This window comes from Equus asinus, chromosome 6, assembly GCF_041296235.1.
Source record: "Equus asinus isolate D_3611 breed Donkey chromosome 6, EquAss-T2T_v2, whole genome shotgun sequence".
Lineage (NCBI taxonomy): Eukaryota > Metazoa > Chordata > Mammalia > Perissodactyla > Equidae > Equus > Equus asinus.
The window spans coordinates 95771477-95791315 of NC_091795.1; the positions used below are offsets into that span (position 1 = coordinate 95771477).

Genomic DNA, 19839 nt, shown 5'->3' on the forward strand with positions numbered 1-19839 from the left:
GTGAAAATACGTAATTAGCACCAAGTTTAATTGCAAGGAAGTTCAGAATTGCAAAGGCAGTGTTAATAACAGTATCCTGAGTTCCAGTGTCCTGTTACTTTTACTTTTAGAGATTGATGAAAACTGCTGAATTAATAAAGGTATTAAAAAAGAAGGTCTTGGTTTTCATTAAACTGCATCCAGTCAGTGGAGTGACCAAGCAAAAAGCAAAAAAAAGATGGGGCTCAACTGTAGATAATTTTTATTTCCACCACTGGTTTAGAACTTATAACCTGTGTTCTAACAGATGTGTGTCCAAATCAAGCTGTGTCCTACTGTTGAGGAGCAGACTGGACGAGGAAGTCAGAGACGCCATGGGTGAAGCGGGCGCGTGGTGGGCTCCGCGTAGAGTGTGGGTGGGGACAGGTCACCCCGTCACCTCTCAGCGCTTCTCTCAGGAGGGTCACGCACACTTTCGAAAGTATTTTAGAAGTACATTTTTGTTATTCTGTTTCAATTTGGAAAAATATTAGCTTATTTTTCCTTTAATAATATAGTGAAAAATTGTGTTCACTTCCAGTTTGAAAGTCATTGTGCAGGACTTCAAGTCAAGAAAACTTTTTCCCTAAACAATTAATAAACTAAAAGTAGCTTGATGTATTTTTACAGAAATATATTACGCAGTGATGATATCCTTGAAATCCTAGAGTACAGGTAAAAGTTAAAAAGTAACAAAATCATATTCATTGCAGTTCTTTAGTATTTGTGTTTTTTAGAAGATTGCCCTTGAAATGGGATATTAAGCCTCATATGTCAACTTTGGCCTAATTGTTATTTCTCATGTAGTTTGAAGAGTAAGTTATGTTTTTCCAACTAGGTTAACAATAGCTTTATTTTGTGATTTGGCTATCTTGTAGTAAACTGTAATTTCATTAGTACTCCCTTTTTGATATTTTTTCAAGTCTCACAGATAGATATAGTAACTTTCTAAAAAGCCTGCTAATGATGAAATTGATATGTAAACTAGAAAACAGGGTTCCCATGAAGTACTCCAGATAGTGAATGTTAAAAGAAAAACATCTAGGGGCTGGCCCTGTGGCCTAGTGGTCAAGTTTGGCGTGCTCCACTTCCATGGCCTGGTCAGTTCCCAGGTGTGGACCTACACCACTCATTGGTTGCCATGCTGCAGTGGTGACCCACATACAAAATAGAGGAAGATCGGCATAGATGTTAGTTCAGGGCAAATCTTCCTCAGCAAAAAAAAAAAAAAAAAAAGGAAGGAAAGGAAAACCTCTGGCATTAGGCTAGCAAAGCCCTGCCCTTTATTGTACTAGAACAGTGTTGTAAATCAACTTTGAATCAATATTGTCAGTCATCTCTAGATTATTTTAACTATTTTAAGAATATTTACCACCAACCTAATAGATTCAGAAAAATAGTTAATAGTAGTATGTCTGCTTTGAATTAGAGTTTTTAAAAAGCTATGTCACTGAAATGTTAACCATAGTATGCAGATAATTTTCACCATTACCTGTGTAATTTCTTGAGCTGTGTGGCTCTTAAGGCCTTTCTTTTCCAGTGTATTTTAGTGCATCCATTTAACGTGCCGCATGCCCAGTGAAACAAACCCCAAATTTGAAAAGTATGTTTCTGAACATTAACTGTATGTGGCCAGATAAATTTCATTTTATGAAGTGATCCTGTGAATTCCAAGTATTTAAACCTTATTATTAAATTGGTCTGCAATTAATAGTTGCAATTTTCTAATCAGAATATTTAAAAATTAATTTTAAACTTGTGTATAGTAGGAAGTTTGACTTTTTATAGCAAATTTGATTTGCCTGATATTTTTGTTGAATCTATGGCCCATGATTTATTCTTTTAATCAAAAGAATATACATTTTGAGAATACAATTTAAAATTGCCAAGCACACGTTAATGAAATTAAACTGCTGTGTGCGTGTGTGCAAGCGTTCCTTGCTTTGTGTGGCTGTAGAGGTGGCTTGTTCACAGTTGTGGGAAGATAAGAAGAATGACGAAACTGCTGCTGTGTTTATTGTATGTGTATATTTGCCGTTTTGCTTTTAAGCTTGTGTCCTTCATTCTGTTTTATTCCTTCCTTAAAGCCGTGTGACTCTGGGTTTAACAAACAGAGACAGGTACAGAAACTTTTAGTGAAATCTTCCTCACTTTTCTTGTTAGACTGTTAGAAGCAATCATTGGCAACTTCATGCTGGGCTGTTTCTAATTCTGTGCTCATTTCAGTGTCTTGGGTTTATTTTAATAGCTGCTTTCAGCCTTTGCATGGCACTCATTTCTGGCTAATCAATTCTAAGCTTATTTAATAAATTTACTAAAGATGATAATATTTCAGGGTGTAGTTTTAATCTACTTACAATATAAAATCATAACAGTTCCATCAAGGTAATTTCAATCTGTTTTGTTAGCCTTATTTATACCTGGAGAAATTCTGATTTGTGTGCATTTTGAAGTTTATTTTTAACAGTTTAAAGAAACTAACATCTGCATTCAATTTTCTGAATTTTTTTTTTATAAATTGTGATGTATGCTGAAATGATCTGTTCTTGATTTGTAACAGGTAAATTTCAAGTAAGAATGCATGATAAACTTTAAAGTATTACCATTCTGTGTATTGCCAAAGTAATATTAATTTTCTATTAAGAATTTACATAATGAATTGTTAGATATGCTTTTTCCTTATCACGTTTGTACTCCTTCTCCTTCTTTTTATGAGATTTGCATCCAAAAATCATTTTGGCTAGCGAGATTCATTTGGTTTCAAAGTAATTTTATTATATATGATTATTTTAGAAAAGACCTGGCAGGTAATTACCATTTCTCATTTACTCAAAGAATCATATTGTAACACATTTTAATTTATTGATAATTTACCCCTTATCTTGATAAAGCCCAACTTACAAATAGTCAAAGTCAGACTACGGCCTTGATGGAGTCACACAGATCTTATGTCCATGTGCTTCTGTCTTTTCTTACAGCTTCTAAAAGTCGTTCAGAGATAATATATATTTTCTCCATAATCCCCAATGAAAGAGAAAATGTGTTTTAAAATAATTCATAAATAAAATAATTCATAAAGGTTTTAAAGGATCATGAAATTAAAATTAGGTGGAACTTTTTGTTTTAAAGGAAAAGAGTAGTATCTTTATTAACATGTCTCTATTGCTGAATTCTCAGACTCTCCGTGGAGATAAGATGCTCTGGCATTTTACATTTTCCCCCTAAGCTGACAGAGTTAGTCTGTTCTTTATCTATTATACTTGTCCTTTTTAGCACAATCAGAAAGAGTTCTTTTATGATTTTAAAAAAAGCAACTTTTTGGTTTAAAATGATTTTAGAGTTAAATAAAAGGTACAAAAATAGTGTTCCTTAATGTTAACATCTTTCATAACTGTAGTATATTTTTGAAGAGGAGAAATTAAAATTGGTACACTACTATTACCTACAGACTTATTTGAATTTCACCTGCTTTTCCACTAACGTCATTTTTCTGGTCCAGGATCCACTCCAATGTGTTTTATTGGTTATTTCTCCTTAGAGTTCTCTAATCTATGACAATTCCTCAGTCTTTTTCTTGTCTTTCATGGCCTTAATTAACACTTTTGAAGAATGCTGGTCAGGTACTTTATAGACTGTCCTTTTTTGGGTTTCTCTGCTGTTTCCTTGTGATTAGAAGGAGGTTATACATCTTTGGCAAGAGAACCACAGGAACGATACTCCGCCCTTCCCAGAGCATCACATTAGAGGGTCCATGATGATCCTGCCTTACCACTGGTGTTGCTACCCTCCATCACTTGGTTAAGGTGGTGTCTGCCAGGTTTGAACACTGTAAAGATTTACTTTTCCCTTTATAATGAATAAATATCTTGAGGGAGATATTTTGAAACTCTGCAAATCTCCTGTTTCTGCTTATACTTTTGCCCATTAATCTTAGTATCCGTTGATGCATCTTGTATGCAACCACTATTATTGTGGTGTTTTCCTGATGGTAATTTTCTGTTTCCTTCTTCTACATTTATTAATTGGAATTCTATGAGGAAAAGCTGACTCTTCTTCCTCATTCATTTACTTATTCAATTATTTATTTACATCAGTATGGACTCGTGTATTTATTTTATTATATGAATTATAATCCAGTATGATCATTATTTATTTTGGTGATCAAACTGTTTGTGGTTTTTGAACCGAGAAAATGTAAGCAAGTATAAATGTATCTGGAGAGAAGAGACAGGTTGAGGAATAAAAAAGTTTGAAAGATAGTATTAAAGATCATTTAAAAGATAAATATTATTCAGCAATAAAAGAGACTGAAGTACTGATACATGCTATAGCATGAGGGAGCCTTGGAAACATTAGGGTAAGTGAAAAAGCTAGTCGCAGAAGGCCACATGTTGTGTGGTTCCATTTATAGGAAATGTCCAGGAGAGACAAATCTATAGAGACAGAAAGTAGATTAGTGGTTGCTAGGGGCTGGAGAAAGACTGCTAACGGGTTCAGGGATTTCTTTTTAGGACTATGAAAATGTCCTAAAATTGATTGTGGTGATGGTTTTACAACATTATAAATATACTAAAAATCATTGAATTGTAAACTTTAAATGGGAGAATTGTATGGTATGTGAATTATATCGCAATAAAGCTGTTTAAAAAGAAGTAAAAGATGGAAGAAGTATTGTTATTAAAAATTCATAGAAAACATTTTAAATTTCCGTAGTAGATAGCGGATAGTTAAACCTTTGAATATTGGCTGTACTCATCCAGGCAGAAAATAGAACTATGTATAGAGGTATGATACCTAAATTATGGAAATAGTAGTGTTTTGCTCTCAGCATTTTTGAAGCAATTGAACCTCAGACCATACAGTATATGGCATATTTTAAGTTTATACTTAATTAAAAACAAACTGTCAATGAATGTGTTTGGTACAGTATATTCCAAGTCATTAATTTCCAAACTTTTTTGGGCCTATCTTCTCCTTGTAAACTTGCTAAGACTCGCTCACTCTCGTAAGATTACTCCTCCAACTGTCTTTTCAATATGCTCTCATTCCCGAGCTATATTTGTGCTTATATAGTATAGATGTGTGCTGTGTATATACTATATGTGAGCATATTTATTTATCAATTAATAATAGAGTATTATGCTTCCATGTTACAAATAATGTTTAACAACCGACTGACAGGCAGTTTTGGCTGTGTTATAGTCTGCTGTTGTCCTGATAGTGATAAAAGAGGCAGTAGAAAATATAAATTTGCACATCCTTGAGGGTAGGATAAATTTTTTTTTTTATCATTTTAAAGTTAGATTGAATGGTAACAGAACCCATCATTTGGAACATTATCTTTAACCTCTATACTATTTGGTTTGTCTTCTCTTTGTTGTGGTTAGTTTCTGTAAACTCTTCCAAAACAGACAGTTGGAGCAAGGAAAATGGGAAGTTGTAAGACCTGATAAGTTAGCATTCTGGTCCAAATCTACCACTAACTAGCTATGTATCCTGTGACTTTGAATTCAAAACTTAACCTTGCCAACCCCAATGTCCATGTCTGTAATTGAGGGATTCATATATAATTGATCACAGGCAAATACTTAGTATGTCACTACATTCAGAAAATATTTTTCTTCTAAGTAAATACTAGATTTATTTATTATTTTGACTTTTCTTTTAAATGAGACCATATTTTAATGGATTGTATTTACTCTCACATGTTAAGAAGTAATATTGTTGTTTTATATATACATGATTATTGTATGGATTCTTAAGGGGAAGTTTTAGATCCCTTGGGTATAAAGTATGGTCAAGATGTGAAAACCTCAGCTGTGGTAGACTGTTGGTCTGTAGAAACATTGAAAGCTGTTTAGTATAGACACTTTAAAATTGTTTCTCAGAGTTAGCTTTTGTATTTTTATAATATAGGCATCAGTTATTTTACCCCTGTGTTCTTTCTCTTTTAAACCCCTGTCCTTCCTGTCACTAAGGGCTGCGTGCTTCTCTCTTGAGGTTAGGCTGTGAACGTTTGAAAGGTGGCCTAGGCTTGGCACATGGAGTGTGCTGTCTTCTTAGAAAAGTGATTTTGATCAGGCTGTACCTGTTCTAATAAAAACTCATTAAGGTAGAACAGTAGCTAATTCTGTTCCCTACTGGTATTTTCCCATACTATGCACATTTGTTGTTTTTACTTTAGTTTGAAAATTTGTTGCTAGTTAGAGTACTTCATAGTGTAACTTCATGAGTGTTTCTCTGTCATGTGACTGCTTATGTCTGGCATTAAATGCTCTTCATGCTGCATTTTCCCCTGGCTTATCTAGGGATCAGGCCCAGCCTCAGGAACAGTATCACTGAATTCAATGAGTGTGGATGCAGTATGTGAGAAACTGAAACAAGTAGAAGGGCTGGACCAGAGTATGCTGCCTCAGTATTGTACAACAATCAAAAAGGTGATGTGCACATTTACCTGCTGCCTCAGGCAGGGATGAGGGGGTGGGAGACGGGCCTCTGTGGACAGTGAACACTTCGTATTTAGCTTCTCAAAGATGGCTTCTCTGTTGAAATGGAAAAGCTCTAAATGGAAAGAAACATGATTCTTACTACTTTGTATCCTAAAATTGCCCTATTATCCATTAGTTTATAAATGGATAAAAGAAAAAGAAAAGAGCTGTATTACAGTGTTATTTAAAAAATTACCTAATGTAAGTAAAAAGTGCCTGATGAGAAATACAGACCTCTAAGGGATTTCACATTTAGATAAACAACTCATATTTTCAGTATGCAACATAGAACATTCAAAGGGCTTTTCTTTCTTTCTTTCTTTTTCTGGTGAGGAAGATTGGCACTGAGCTAACATCTGTGCCAAGCTTCCTCTATTTTGTATATGAGACGCTGCCACAGTAGGGCTTGATGAGTGATGTGCAGGTTCGCACCTGGGATCCAAACCCATGAACCCAGGGCCACTGAAGTGGAGTGCACGAATTTAACAACTGTGCCTCCACCAGACCAGCCCTAAAAGCCTTTTCTTTTGTGCTACCTTTTCTTTGATTGTAATATTTATTTGTAACTTAATGTTTATCAAAGTAAACCACACTTGCTCATTTTCCACAGATTGTCACTTTCATGTCTTATAGGACTTATGATCATGTCCCATTTGATGAAACCTCATAGGTTTGGGTTTGCAAGGCTGACACCTTTGAGAAGTTCTTCTCTTCCCAGACTCTGTTGTAGAATTCTAGTAGCTACCATGCAGCTGGACAGTGATGCCTGGGATTTTGAGGAAGCTCCCACGTACCAGGCTGAGTCCGGTCATAGTAGATATCCCCCCAGTTATACTTTTTCTTTTGGAGGACTGTAGTAACGTGGAGCATTAATAACAAGACTCTGATGTTTACATACTTTAAAGAATGGCATCTAAAAAGCTTTTAAAAAAATTATTAGCATACACAGATACCATTTTACTAATCTTAATGTATGTTTAGCCAGAAAAGTTTCAGATAATGTCAGTTTCCTTACAGATGTGGTTAGTGCTAATCTCTGTTTGCGGAAGGTCCACCACAGCCTTTCCAAGGCACTGACCTGACTCTCCTCTAGGCAGCGTGGTTAGACTCAGGGAAGGCTGAGGTTTCCAACTTGAATCCTTGGTGGCAGTTTGTTTCCATCAGGACAGCAGTTTTCTTCCCACTCAGCTCTTTATTCCCAGTGCCTGGCTTTTTGAAGCCCAGCGTGGCACCTGGTTTCTTAAGTGTTGCAAACTTGCTTGCGTTTCTGCAGCAGGACCTCTGTCACAGGCTTGCTCTGTACACTCTTTTCTTGAGAGTTAACTTGGAAACTGAGCATTCTATCGATTTCAAATACAGGTATCCCGTAATTTCACCATAGTTAATAAAGTCAGGGTTTGTATTTTGTAAAATCAGTAAGCTACCTATTATTAAAGAAAATGCCATCGTTTCTTATTTAGGGGAAGCTAGAATTACAGAGACCCGATAGTGATAGTCACTTTTCGTGAATTTAGTAAACTGGGAAATTAGTGGGTGGACATTCTTTATGATAGAAGTTATCTACCGTAACTGATAACTGTGTCAGGGCTTACTCATTTAGAACTCCGTCCACGACTGACACACTTAGAAGGACAGACGTCTCTCACCCCTCCCAGGAGCTCGTGCTCATGTTCATGTTTTATAAGCTTAGAGGGGAAAAACTAACAGCTTCCTTATTGTGCGTGACAGGGTCGGTAGTTTTGGAAACAGATGGGAAGCTTAGCTCTTGGGTTGGTCCCTAAACCGTGATTTGTTGTACTTGAGTGCTGAGACACTTGGAAAAATATGGAGCAGTTTATGTTGTTCAAATTCAACTTGTTTATTATATTATTATGTGGGATGATAACCTTTTTTAGGTCAATATTTTCTAGTCTCGAATGACTTTCTTAATACTAAATATAAATGTGCTTTTTAATCACTGATAATTCAGAAAGTTCACATTTCGTTTGTCTTTATACTTGTATTTATTTTTATTCAGGCAAACATAAATGGCCGTGTATTAGCTCAGTGTAACATTGATGAGCTGAAGAAAGAGATGAATATGAATTTTGGAGACTGGCATCTTTTTAGGAGCACAGTAAGATATTTTATATATATAGAATTATTTACAATGTATAAAACAAGTGCTAATAAATACTGGTCTAAACTGCTATTTTTCTGTATTTTTAAATAACACGTAAAAACTGCATTTTCTACTTACGTACAACCCTTGCATTTTCTGTTTGACAGCAGCACTTGGCAACCTTTGCCTTTGGGCATTTCACTGGGAAATTTGGGGAAGAGGCTACCCGCCGGTTCTCCATGCTGTCATTGACGGAGACTCTGCTTGACCCGCTTCTAGTCTGTCTCCTCTGGGCCTCTGGGCCTTGACCTTGGTGTCCGTCCTCAGCAGGCCTGCATTGCCCAGTTTTAGCAAGAATTCTAAGTCAGTTTAGAGAGAACCCCCACCCCAAAGTCTGGTCTCCCCGTGTGTCTGATCAAATCCCTCCTTCCTCACGAGCTCCAGGCGCCTTCTGACCCCCTGGCCCACCTCCAGCGAGAATCTCCTCACGTCAGTGCGACTGGAGCCCCCCTACCCAGGAGGTTTCTTCTCAGCGATTCCACCCCCTGAGCCCCACCCTGATCCTTGCTATAAATGCTCATTGGGCTGGGCTGCTTTCGGAGTTGAGCTCAGTCCCATCCTGAGGTCTCTTTTTCCTACTGCAATAGTTCCTGTTTTAAATCTTCTTTTACCACGTTAACTACCATCCAGCTCTGGTTTTCTTGGACACACTACAGTTGCATTTTGTTTTGTTCTCAAGTTAAATTTTAAACTAAAGTAATAACATAATGGTCAAATTAGAGTATAATTATATATTATGATTATTGCCACTACTTCTTTTAGTATTAATTAAAATGAAAGATAAACAGATGTACAAATTCATTAGAAATTCACTTACAGGAAGTATGCTTTCTCATTTCCATTATAACAACTTTTTAATGTTTTATTTTTCAAATAATTTCTAAAGCTTCTAAAATGTGATTTGTCAGTGTGGATATTAATGATATTTTTTCCTCTGTTAAGGTACTAGAAATGAGAAATGCAGAAAACCAAGTGGTCCCTGAAGACCCACGTTTACTTAGTGAAAGCACCAGCGGCCCGGTCCCTCACGGGGAAGCTGCTCGCCGTTCTTCCCACAACGAATTGCCTCATACCGAGCTTTCCAGTCAAGCTCCCTACACACTGAACTTCAGCTTCGAGGAACTGAATACACTTGGCCTGGATGAAGGTGCCCCACGTCACAGTAATCTAAGTTGGCAGGTATTTATTAAATGTCATTTTTCATATTACTGAAGATTAGGGCAATATTTAACTCACCGAGATTATGTTGGTGAATTTATGTCATCATTCAGAAAATAATAAGTAACTGAGTGAAGAGGACAGAGGACTCCCTCTCCTCAAGGGGCCGTATTCCTCTGGAGCGGACAGTCGGTAAAACAAAGGAAAAGTACGATTGTTTCAGAATTGATAAGAGCTGCGGAAACAATCAAATAGGGTAGTGGCGTGAGAGTAATAGGAGCTGGGCTGCTCTAGTCAGTGAAGTCCAGTCTGTCACTGCTGTTTTCTTGTTAAATTCATTAGTCATGGGCTAAAATACATCTTTGTTGAAAAACTTGCCACACATGATCCGTTTGAGCACCATCGTGTGGTTTTCAGGACATACCCTCACTGTTTGCGGACATGCATTTTCTTTTTATGGTTGGATGTTAGATATGGGTAACTTCTTCCTTTGGGTGCTCTTCGAAGACGGGGGACAGGCAAGGGTCAGGAATAAAACAACAGCGAGAGACACATGAGAAAGAGTACGGAAAGAGGAAGAGGAAAAAACAGAGCGGGTGCAGAACAGAGAGAAGAGAGGGAGGGAGGGAGGGAGGGAAAACAGCAGCGCCGCAGAGGCGCCCTGCGGAAAGGGAGCGAGGTGCGCAAGGTGTAGGCAGAGCGGTCAGTACCTGGCAGGTCTGCCCTTTTGAAGGCTGTTTGCTTTGGTTTGATAATAAAAATTTTTTTTGTTGTCATCTTTTTCTATATAATATCTACCTTATTTAAGTTGGGAAGCCAACTTAAACATTGATTATTGGGAAACATTTTATTGTTGGGTATTGACTAACATAAAAATTCCCTAATTTTACAATAAAGTAAGTCCACACTTGACCCTTTTGCCTCTCTGTTTCCACAACTGGTAGTTCCTTTTTTCCCTGGTTCCTTTTAACATTTCTTAAGAACTCCTCATCCTTGGCTTTGCTATTCCATACTTGGTATTTCCTACTCTGCCCTCAACAGCCTTCCTGTTAATGCAGCAGTTCTCAAACTTTTTTAATATCAGAATCCCTTCACACTCAAAAAATTATCAAAGACCTCAAAGAGCTTTTGTTTAAGTTTTATCCTTCGTTATTTACTATTTTAGAAATAAAAACAGAGGAACTTTAAAAAAATTTATTATTTTAAAATAAAGAAGTTACACATTAACGTAACATTTTTATGAGAGATGGCCATATTTTCCAAAACAAAACAAAATTTAGTGAAATGGTATTGTTCTGCAAATCTCTTCAGTGCCTGGCTTAGTGGAAGACAGCTAGATTCCAATATCTGCCTCTGCGCTAAGTGTGCTGTGGTGTCACACATCGTGGACTCTGGAAACGCCACTGGACGCTGTTGTGAGGATGAGGGTGAAAAGGCAAATGATGGCCATATTCTTGTGGAATCAGTGTAGACTCATGGACCCCTGGAAAGTGGGGTATCTACGTGCTGCCTCTGCGAGCGGAGGATGGCACTGTGCTTACGGTCTGAATCCTGTCGCAGGGCCTTCTCAGGGACAGAGGTCATTTCTCCCTGTGGAAGGAAGGCTCTTCCCCTTATTTCTGCTTCTTTGTTTAAGCCTTTGCTCTTTTCCTTCTTAATCATCCTTGATTCTTTTTCTTCCCTTTCCCTCTCCATTTTCCTAATCTATACTTTTTACTTCTCATTTATTAGCTTTTCTGGGATCTAGAGCAATTCTAATCCTAAAACTTCACATTGGAAATCAAACTTTTAAAAATATTTCATTTCTCTATTTACTAGGACCTGACTGTTGGTCACATGACTTCCATTTTTGTTCATTTGGATCCTATATTTATCTTTTCTGTTATACTCTATTCTTTTTAAATTATTTTTTTCTTTTGGCATTTCAAGTACATTTTCTTACTCTGAATTGAAATTTGGCAGAAACTTCATGTCTTACAAGTTGAGAAAATTTCTTTTTAACATCCATTGAAGACTTGAGTATTTGTTTTTGAGGTATATCTTGACTCTCATCTTCCTTCTCTTTTCTAAGAGGAATTTTTATATTTTATCAATGAAGGTGACTTTTACCTTAAATAAAAGTTAAATGTTTGAAGTTATAAAAACAAATGCTAAGATTATTTGTTAACACAATGTTTAGTTATATTTTTAAATATTAACAAACCAATTTTATTAAAATTTGTATAAAGCTTTCTAATAACAGTAAAATTATCCCTAAGTTTACAACTTTTATTAAACTGTGTTATGCAGAATTCTTTTAAAAGAATTTGTTATTTTGAGGGCTTTAAACATTCTTAGTAAACGTGTATATTTACTGAGCTGATGTTTATTATGCCTTTTTTTTTTTGCTTATTTGAATTCTTAAATTATTTTTTTTTCTGTCTTCACAGTCACAAACTCGCAGAACCCCAAGTCTTTCGAGTCTCAATTCTCAGGATTCCAGTATTGAAATTTCAAAGCTTACTGATAAGGTGCAGGCCGAGTATAGAGATGCCTATAGAGAATATATCGCTCAGATGTCTCAGTTAGAAGGGGGTACAGGTTCTGCAACAATTAGTGGCAGATCTTCTCCACACAGCACATATTATATGGGTCAGAGTTCATCAGGGGGCTCCATTCATTCTAATCTAGAACCAGAAAAAGGAAAGGATAGTGAACCAAAGCAAGATGATGGAAGGAAGTCATTTTTAATGAAGAGGGGAGATGTTATAGATTATTCATCATCAGGGGTTTCCACTAATGATGCCTCACCCCTGGATCCTATCACTGAAGAAGATGAAAAATCGGATCAATCAGGCAGTAAGCTTCTCCCAGTCAAGAAATCCTCAGAAAGGTCCAGTCTCTTCCAGACAGATTTAAAGCTTAAGGGAAGTGGATTGCGCTATCAGAAACTTCCAAGTGATGAAGATGAATCTGGTACAGAAGAATCGGATAATACTCCACTGCTCAAAGATGATAAAGATAAAAAAGCTGAAGGGAAAGTAGAGAGAGTGTCAAAGTCTCCAGAACACAGTGCTGAGCCAATTAGAACCTTCATTAAAGCAAAAGAGTATTTATCAGATGCCCTCCTTGACAAAAAGGACTCATCCGATTCAGGAGTGAGATCCAACGAAAGTTCCCCCAATCACTCGCTTCACAATGAAGCAGCTGATGATTCCCAGCTCGAAAAGGCTAATCTCATAGAGCTTGAAGATGACGGCCACAGTGGAAAACGGGGAATGCCACATAGCTTGAGCGGCCTGCAAGATCCCATTATAGCTCGGATGTCCATTTGTTCAGAAGACAAGAAAAGCCCTTCTGAATGTAGTTTGATAGCCAGCAGCCCTGAAGAAAACTGGCCAGCATGCCAAAAAGCCTACAATCTGAATCGCACACCCAGTACTGTGACTCTAAACAACAACAGTGCTCCAGCTAATAGAGCCAATCAGAATTTCGATGAAATGGAGGGAATTAGGGAGACTTCCCAAGTCATTTTGCGGCCTGGTTCCAGTTCCAACCCAACTGCTATTCAGAATGAAAATCTAAAAAGCATGACTCATAAGCGAAGCCAACGTTCAAGTTACACACGGCTCTCAAAGGATTCTTCAGAGCTCCATGCGGTAGCCTCTTCTGATAGCACAGGCTTTGGAGAAGAAAGAGAAAGCATTCTTTAAGGAAAACAAGCAAAAGTAGAATAGTATCACTATACTCTATGACAAAATTGACCTGAGTTCTATGCACGTCACCTTCATACATTTCATTCACAAATAATTAATGGATGAGAAGGCTTTGGTAAAGAGGCATATACTGCACAACAGAGGAAAGTATAAGAAAGGGTGGTTCATCAGTCAGCCTCCATTGTCTTGTAATTAGAAGCTTGAAAACTCACTATTGTTATTATACCTTTCATTGGCACTCCTCCTAAAATTTTTTGAGACAAGATCTGAGTATAAAGATAGGCCAGAAATATTAAAGATAAAGGCTTAATTTGCCACAGAAAATAAAAAGCTTAGAGACCCCCTTTGTAGAACATTCACTCATCAAATATTTGAGAGAAGACATGGTGTTAGAACGGACACAAATTTTGCTCTTGAGGGGTGAAAGATAAGAATTTACGGGTTATGGAGTAGCCCAGAGACTAAAGGTACATGCTCTGTCAGTTGAGAAACAGTGCTCCATATAATAGACAAATTGCTTATCAAAGAGTTTTTAAGTTTTAAGTAGAAAATAGATGATAAAGAGAGCTTTAAAAATTGATAAGAAAGTGAGTCGGCAGTGTCCAAACTAGAGTCCCAGTCGCTGAGCCATTATGAGCTGCTGGAGAGTGGCCTGTGGGAGGGGCCAGTAACCTTCCTGTGACCCGGATGCTCTTCTCTCCAAACCCCAGACCTGGCATCAGGCCCCATCCACCTGCCAAGGAACCCACTCTTGGCTACCCTGTAACTCTTGAATTGTGTGCCCAACTTTTGTTAGTGAACCTAGTACTGAGAGGGAAAAAACAGGAACTCTTTCTCCAGAGAATCAGGGAGACATGAGTAGTAATAATAGGCACTAATAAATATTTATGGAATGAGAGAATGAGGAAATAATTATATCCTGAAGGTCAGTGACAATTGACAGATGACAAGGAAATATTTAATTAGGTGAAACTAAATCATTGCTTTCTTTCGGGGGGCAGAGTTTATCTACTTCATCTGTTCCTAAATCAGCCTGTTAATTCTGGGGCACGATCATAGGAAAGGAAGTGCTTCTTTTGAAAAAAGTTAAAAAACATGTAACAAAGCAAGGGTAAAAAGAAGATAAAACTGATATGACTTTCCATTTATTGTTAGCAGAGTTGAGAGAACGATCACATTTAAGTAGTGTGTGGACTAGGAATGTACCCTGTCATCATGCATTGAAAATTTTTTGTCATTTTAACGTAGCTTACTTATGTGAATTAATTTTGGCAGTATATCCTTAGTCACAGATCAGATTGTAGATGTGTGATTACCTAAATTTAGTGTTACATTTACGATGTTTATAACTTAATGGATTTTTACTAATATGCTGAATAAATTATTTATTTGACCAGTCATTGCAATAAATAGTTGCTTTCTTGGGTTTCATTGTCTTGATGTTTGAGTGTAATCTAACGTCTTTATAAAGTGTTTATTTTGCATGACCTTAATAAATTGTTTTAACCAATTAAGAAAAAGGCAGGATGTTATAGACATTATATATTGAAATGTTAAAATTTTAGTATTTATAGTGTTTATTAGTTTGCAATATTGTATAATTAGTAATTATTTCAGAGGCAATATTTTTTTCCTTTTCAGGTGAGTGGATGCAGCTTAATATCATTGTGGTACATTCTTTATACTGTTTGTGAAGTTAATACTAGAGTATTAAGTGTACGAATAGATTTAGAAAACAATAAAAAATTTGCATGCTATTCTGACTCATGAATTTTTATTCACTACCATGGTGACGATTCACATTTTGATTAAAAATGAGAAAGTAATGTGTGTATTTCTTTTGTCATATGTCTAAAGTTCCTTACAGACGTTCAGGTTCATGTGGCAGTCGTGTGGCTGGCAGAAGTGTCCTGACACTAGTGTTTTTGAGACTTGGTTCTTTGGTCTCAGTGCCCGAATGTGCTTTGGTGAAGCATTAGTGCCAGACAGCCCAGCTCTGTACTGTGCATTTCTGTAGCTGCAGGAAGAAGGTTATCCAGATCCTCGGAGGATATCAATTTAATTATTTGTAGGAACATTCTGGAAAAGTGTGCTTTTTCCTACTGTTACAGAAATTGAAAAACCAGATGGGTTACTGAGTCACACCATCATCCCTTTGAATCTGCATGTCTCTGTGTGTGTGTATATCTATTTATAATGTATAGCTCAGTCTGATTCTCACATATGCAAAATTCTGCTTTAAGCTGGGTGAAAAATGATAGAAAAGAAAATCAGCGTTCTAATCTTGCTGGTCCCTTAGATTTTGCATCATTTAGAGTCTTACCATATTTTATAAACCATTTTGCCTTCACTCTAAGCCACAGATAGTTCTGTTCATGTAACATAGTGTTAAGCCAAATCCATTCTCCTTGGACATATAGCGTGGTACCTGTGAGGACAGCCTTTCTACAGGAGAGACTAGAAATGAAAAGCAGTCGGTATCCCTCAGTTGATACAATTTTAATAATGCTGGATGTTTAAGGATCAGCTGTGAAATTCTGAGAAATTTAAGCATTTCTAACTGAACCAACATTTTCAATATTAACAGGAAAATTTGTTTTTGTGTCATATTTTATTTGTGTGAGTTTTATATAGTGGTCAGAATAATTTTAATTGCCTAGCCAAATAATGTTAAGAACTTATTTGCTTGAGTTGAGAACTCTTTAGATAATTTGCATGTTATAGTGCTGCAGTAAAATATATTTGTAATCATGATTTTTTTCTTACAAATACTAACCATTAGAAAATATTTTTTGAATGAAATTAAATCTTTTATTCTTCTGGCTAAAATACTAAATTTAGGAGGTTTTAAGACCACATAATTTTTGGTAATACCAGGAATTCTCAGCCTATTTAGAAGTATCCTAGAGTTTAAAAATCCCTGAATTCTGGCTAACTGTTGAGTAAGTCAACATAACTACCAGGAAAAGAGAGAACTAGAGGGCACGGTTCCTCTTTCCTTTGCGGTGAGCGACTGTGAGGGGATACGCAGGGGAAAGGGAAGGTGCCATACGAGAAACTCCCTGGCCAACACTTGAGACTGAATGTCTAGGCTCCTGTGCCCCCTGCCCTCCTAGACTGTGCTGGCGCTTGGCAGAAGGGAAGAAACAGCTGGGGAAACTTTTGGCGTGAGGTAGGGGTGGGGGCTATCTGAAATGATTCCTTTTTAATTTCTAGGTTGTGGTGCCCCCTACCCTTCCCTACCTCAGAATTTTAAGCATAGGCCATAATTATGCAAATGAATTGAAAAATAGAAAGAAATTTTTATATAACAGTGAGCCAGCAACTTGGATGGTCTTTTAATGGCTCATCACTTCAGAAAGGTTGAGAATCCTTGGTTGAGACTGATTGACTAGAAAGAGAATTTAAAATCTTACATGATTTTAAACCCTTTCATGCCTAGGAGGAAAACGCTGTCCTTCAGATAGATAGCTCTTCAGAGGATCCAGTTTAAACGGAGGTACGTAAAAAAGTAGTCTTCAAAGCCAAGTAGTTTTAAGTCAGCTGTTGAAAAACACTTCTCACCAATTAGAGAATTTATATTCTCATCACTTTAAGAAATAGAGCTAGGTAAGAAACATCTAAAATTGTTGTAAGAAATTAAACACTGTCACCTACATGGTCAAAGCTTTTCAAGTAAAATTGCTAGTAAGCAGAGCCTTGGCGAGCGCCATGGTGGGTCAGCGCGCCCAGGCCTGTGTGGTGGGTGGAGGGTTTCAGAACCAGGGCTTCTCGGCCCTCAGAGCAGCAAGACTTACCGACAGGGCCCTAGGTGGGGCTGCAGGATGAGCTGTCTCCTGAAGCTCCAGGTCCAGGGAGGCATTAAGAAAATACAGGAATAAAAGGGTCAGTCGGAGGAAAAGCAATTGTTTCCAAACTGTTAGTAGGATGACTCTCTACAAGTCAATAAAAGTGTCAGTGATTTTGACCTAAGTGAAGACCGAAATTGGCAAAAACATGAATTACATAATATTGTATAATAAAGGCAGCATTATTATTTTAACGCACACAAAATATTCTGAGTCTGCCTATGGAGTATAATCAGCAGTCATTTGTTTACAAAGCATACACTATGTTCTGGATTTTCTGAGGCTAAATAAGCCTTTTGTAGTGTTATTTACACTAGTGATATATATTAGGAGCCGTTTCTTAGTTTTGCCAGGATTTAACAAGACACAAAATAATATATCAAACTGAATTAGTAGAACTTCAATAAATGAAATTTTAAAAAGAATGCAGAATTACGTGCCCCATGCTACTCAAATTAAGAAGCTGTTTGAAATAATTAAGAGCATCCTGGTGACCCACGCTCATTTTCTAATTTTAACATGTATTTTATACTTACTCACCTCTTTCTTTCAAGGCCACGAGGGCCCTAGCTCTTAGTGCCTGCCTGTAGACCGCTCCTCCTGACAGTTCGGTTAACTTCTCGCAGTTGGCTTCCTCACCAAACGTAAGGGGTACAGAAGATACTGCCTCCCGTGCAGGAAGCCTGCTGTCCAGTCGCTGGAGAAGAGAGATCTGTGCACCTCTGCCAGTTTTCTTTGTTTTTAGCAGAATTTGAATTAGTTTTAATGAAGTGTTCCTTTTATGAAATAGCCAGATGTATAGCAAAAAAGTATGTAAATAGAGTATACATAACCTGACATTTCATATCTTATACCATCTTCTTGGTCAAATGTCTAATGAAAAGTTAGGTGGTGGTTTTCAAAATTATCATACTTCCTGACACTTTCTAAGCTGTGTTTCTGAGAATTTATAGACTGCATGTTATATTTAATGCAAATTAAACTTTTTATTTTTAAAGAAATTATTTTCTTTTTGAGTTCTTTGTGTTTTTCTTCCTCTTTTACCTGAGTTCTTTTCACTCTTTTTGTGTCTTAGTTTTTTTTTTAGGTTGTCATGTATTCATCCTATTTTACCATAAAGCATTCCTTAGAGCAGTAGAATGAGAAAGAACTTCCAGACAGCTTCTAGACCAAATCCTGGATTTCAGATAGCCGGTGGACATTCGGTCAATACTTGTTAAGTGAGTGAATAAAGTCTACCTAACCTAGGAGAGTCTGCCCACAAATCCTACACTGTGTCTTAAAAATATTGAATTTGAATGCCTAAAATTGTGCATTTTGCTGTGGTTTCTTACAGGCCCGCTCCTTCCCACCACTTTATACCCACCCTGTTACCTGTCTGGCCCCTATAAGCTTTTCTGTTCACAGAGATTCACTCTGGGAACCTTTCAGGACATGATATGCTCTGTTAGAAACTCGCAGGGAAGGAGTCCACAGCCGTCTCGACAAGCGCCGTTTAAAGTGCTAGGCTATATTTTAAAATCCTCTTGTGTGCTGGGAGTCCTTTGTTTATTCCTTTGTGGAGCTGTCCATCTTATAAGTTAATATAATTGTATCAAATTAAAATGGCACAACTCTACATTTTACTTTAGGATGTTGAAAATATTTTCAGGTATAACTTAGCTAGGGTGAGCATGTTTTCTCTGAGCCCAGATTGGGGTACGTCATTATTGTGGGGATATTTAATATGAGGATCATCCAGAAAATCTGATATGGAGGTTTATCTTATCTGTAGCTCAGCTTTTCAGCATTTAGTAGGATTAGTTATTATTTTCATTGACCACCTCTCAGTGCTTTCTCATTCCCTATCTCAGGTTGACCACTCTGATGGGTTTGAACTAGAATAAGCATGTTATACTGGGATTCTATATTGAATATTTTATATATGAGTGGGCCATTATGTGTTGATTGAAAATTTCTTAATAAGATAGGCTAACCACTGGAACAATAAACCCCAGACCTCATTGACTTAATATATTTTAAGTTTATTTCTTGTTCCTGTAATGGTCCAATGTCACCTAAGTTGACATAAAGATTCAGGGACCCAGTTTCCTTCATCTTGTGGTTCCACCAGCCTCCAAGGCTTCAGAGTCCTCTGCCCCATCTCCTGCATGGTGTGATACGTAGGGGAGGAGCGAGGGTGGAGGACCACACGGGAAGTTTGCATTGTGCAGACCTGGAAGTGGTGTATCCCCATCCCATGGGCCTTCTTAAGTCATGTGGTCAGGCTGAGCTGCAAGGGAGGCTGGGAACTGAGGTGACCTGAGGAAGAGCAAACATTTTGATGAGCACTGGAGGGACGTTTTCCACTTAGACACTTGGCGTGGATTATCCATGGCCGATGAAACACTGATTTAGCTTGTTTTCAATTTTATCAGCAGTCAGTTCTTTTTATTGACATCTCTTTTAAATTTTACCTGTATGCAGTTTTC

At 37.2% G+C, this 19839-nt stretch overlaps 1 protein-coding gene across 24 annotated transcripts in view; it reads left to right on the forward strand.

Moving 5' to 3' along the window:
* The window catches only part of KIDINS220 (kinase D interacting substrate 220), a 114055-nt gene extending 95693 nt beyond the window's left edge, over positions 1 to 18362 (forward strand). For 6 of the 24 annotated variants that reach the window (XM_044771905.2, XM_014866773.3, XM_014866775.3 and 3 more), the window contains 4 exons: positions 6327 to 6455; positions 8524 to 8622; positions 9610 to 9846; positions 12255 to 14951. In XM_044771905.2, coding sequence (XP_044627840.2) covers positions 6327 to 6455; positions 8524 to 8622; positions 9610 to 9846; positions 12255 to 13517 — 1728 coding nt within the window. In that variant the 3' untranslated portion in view covers positions 13518 to 14951. Of the gene's footprint in view, positions 1 to 2105; positions 2139 to 6326; positions 6456 to 8523; positions 8623 to 9609; positions 9847 to 12254; positions 14952 to 15161; positions 15381 to 16962; positions 17020 to 17922 lie in introns of those variants that run through there. The other 18 variants (XM_014866771.3, XM_070512642.1, XM_014866772.3 and 15 more) reach the window with 13 other exon arrangements.
* Positions 18363 to 19839: the final 1477 nt, after the last annotated feature.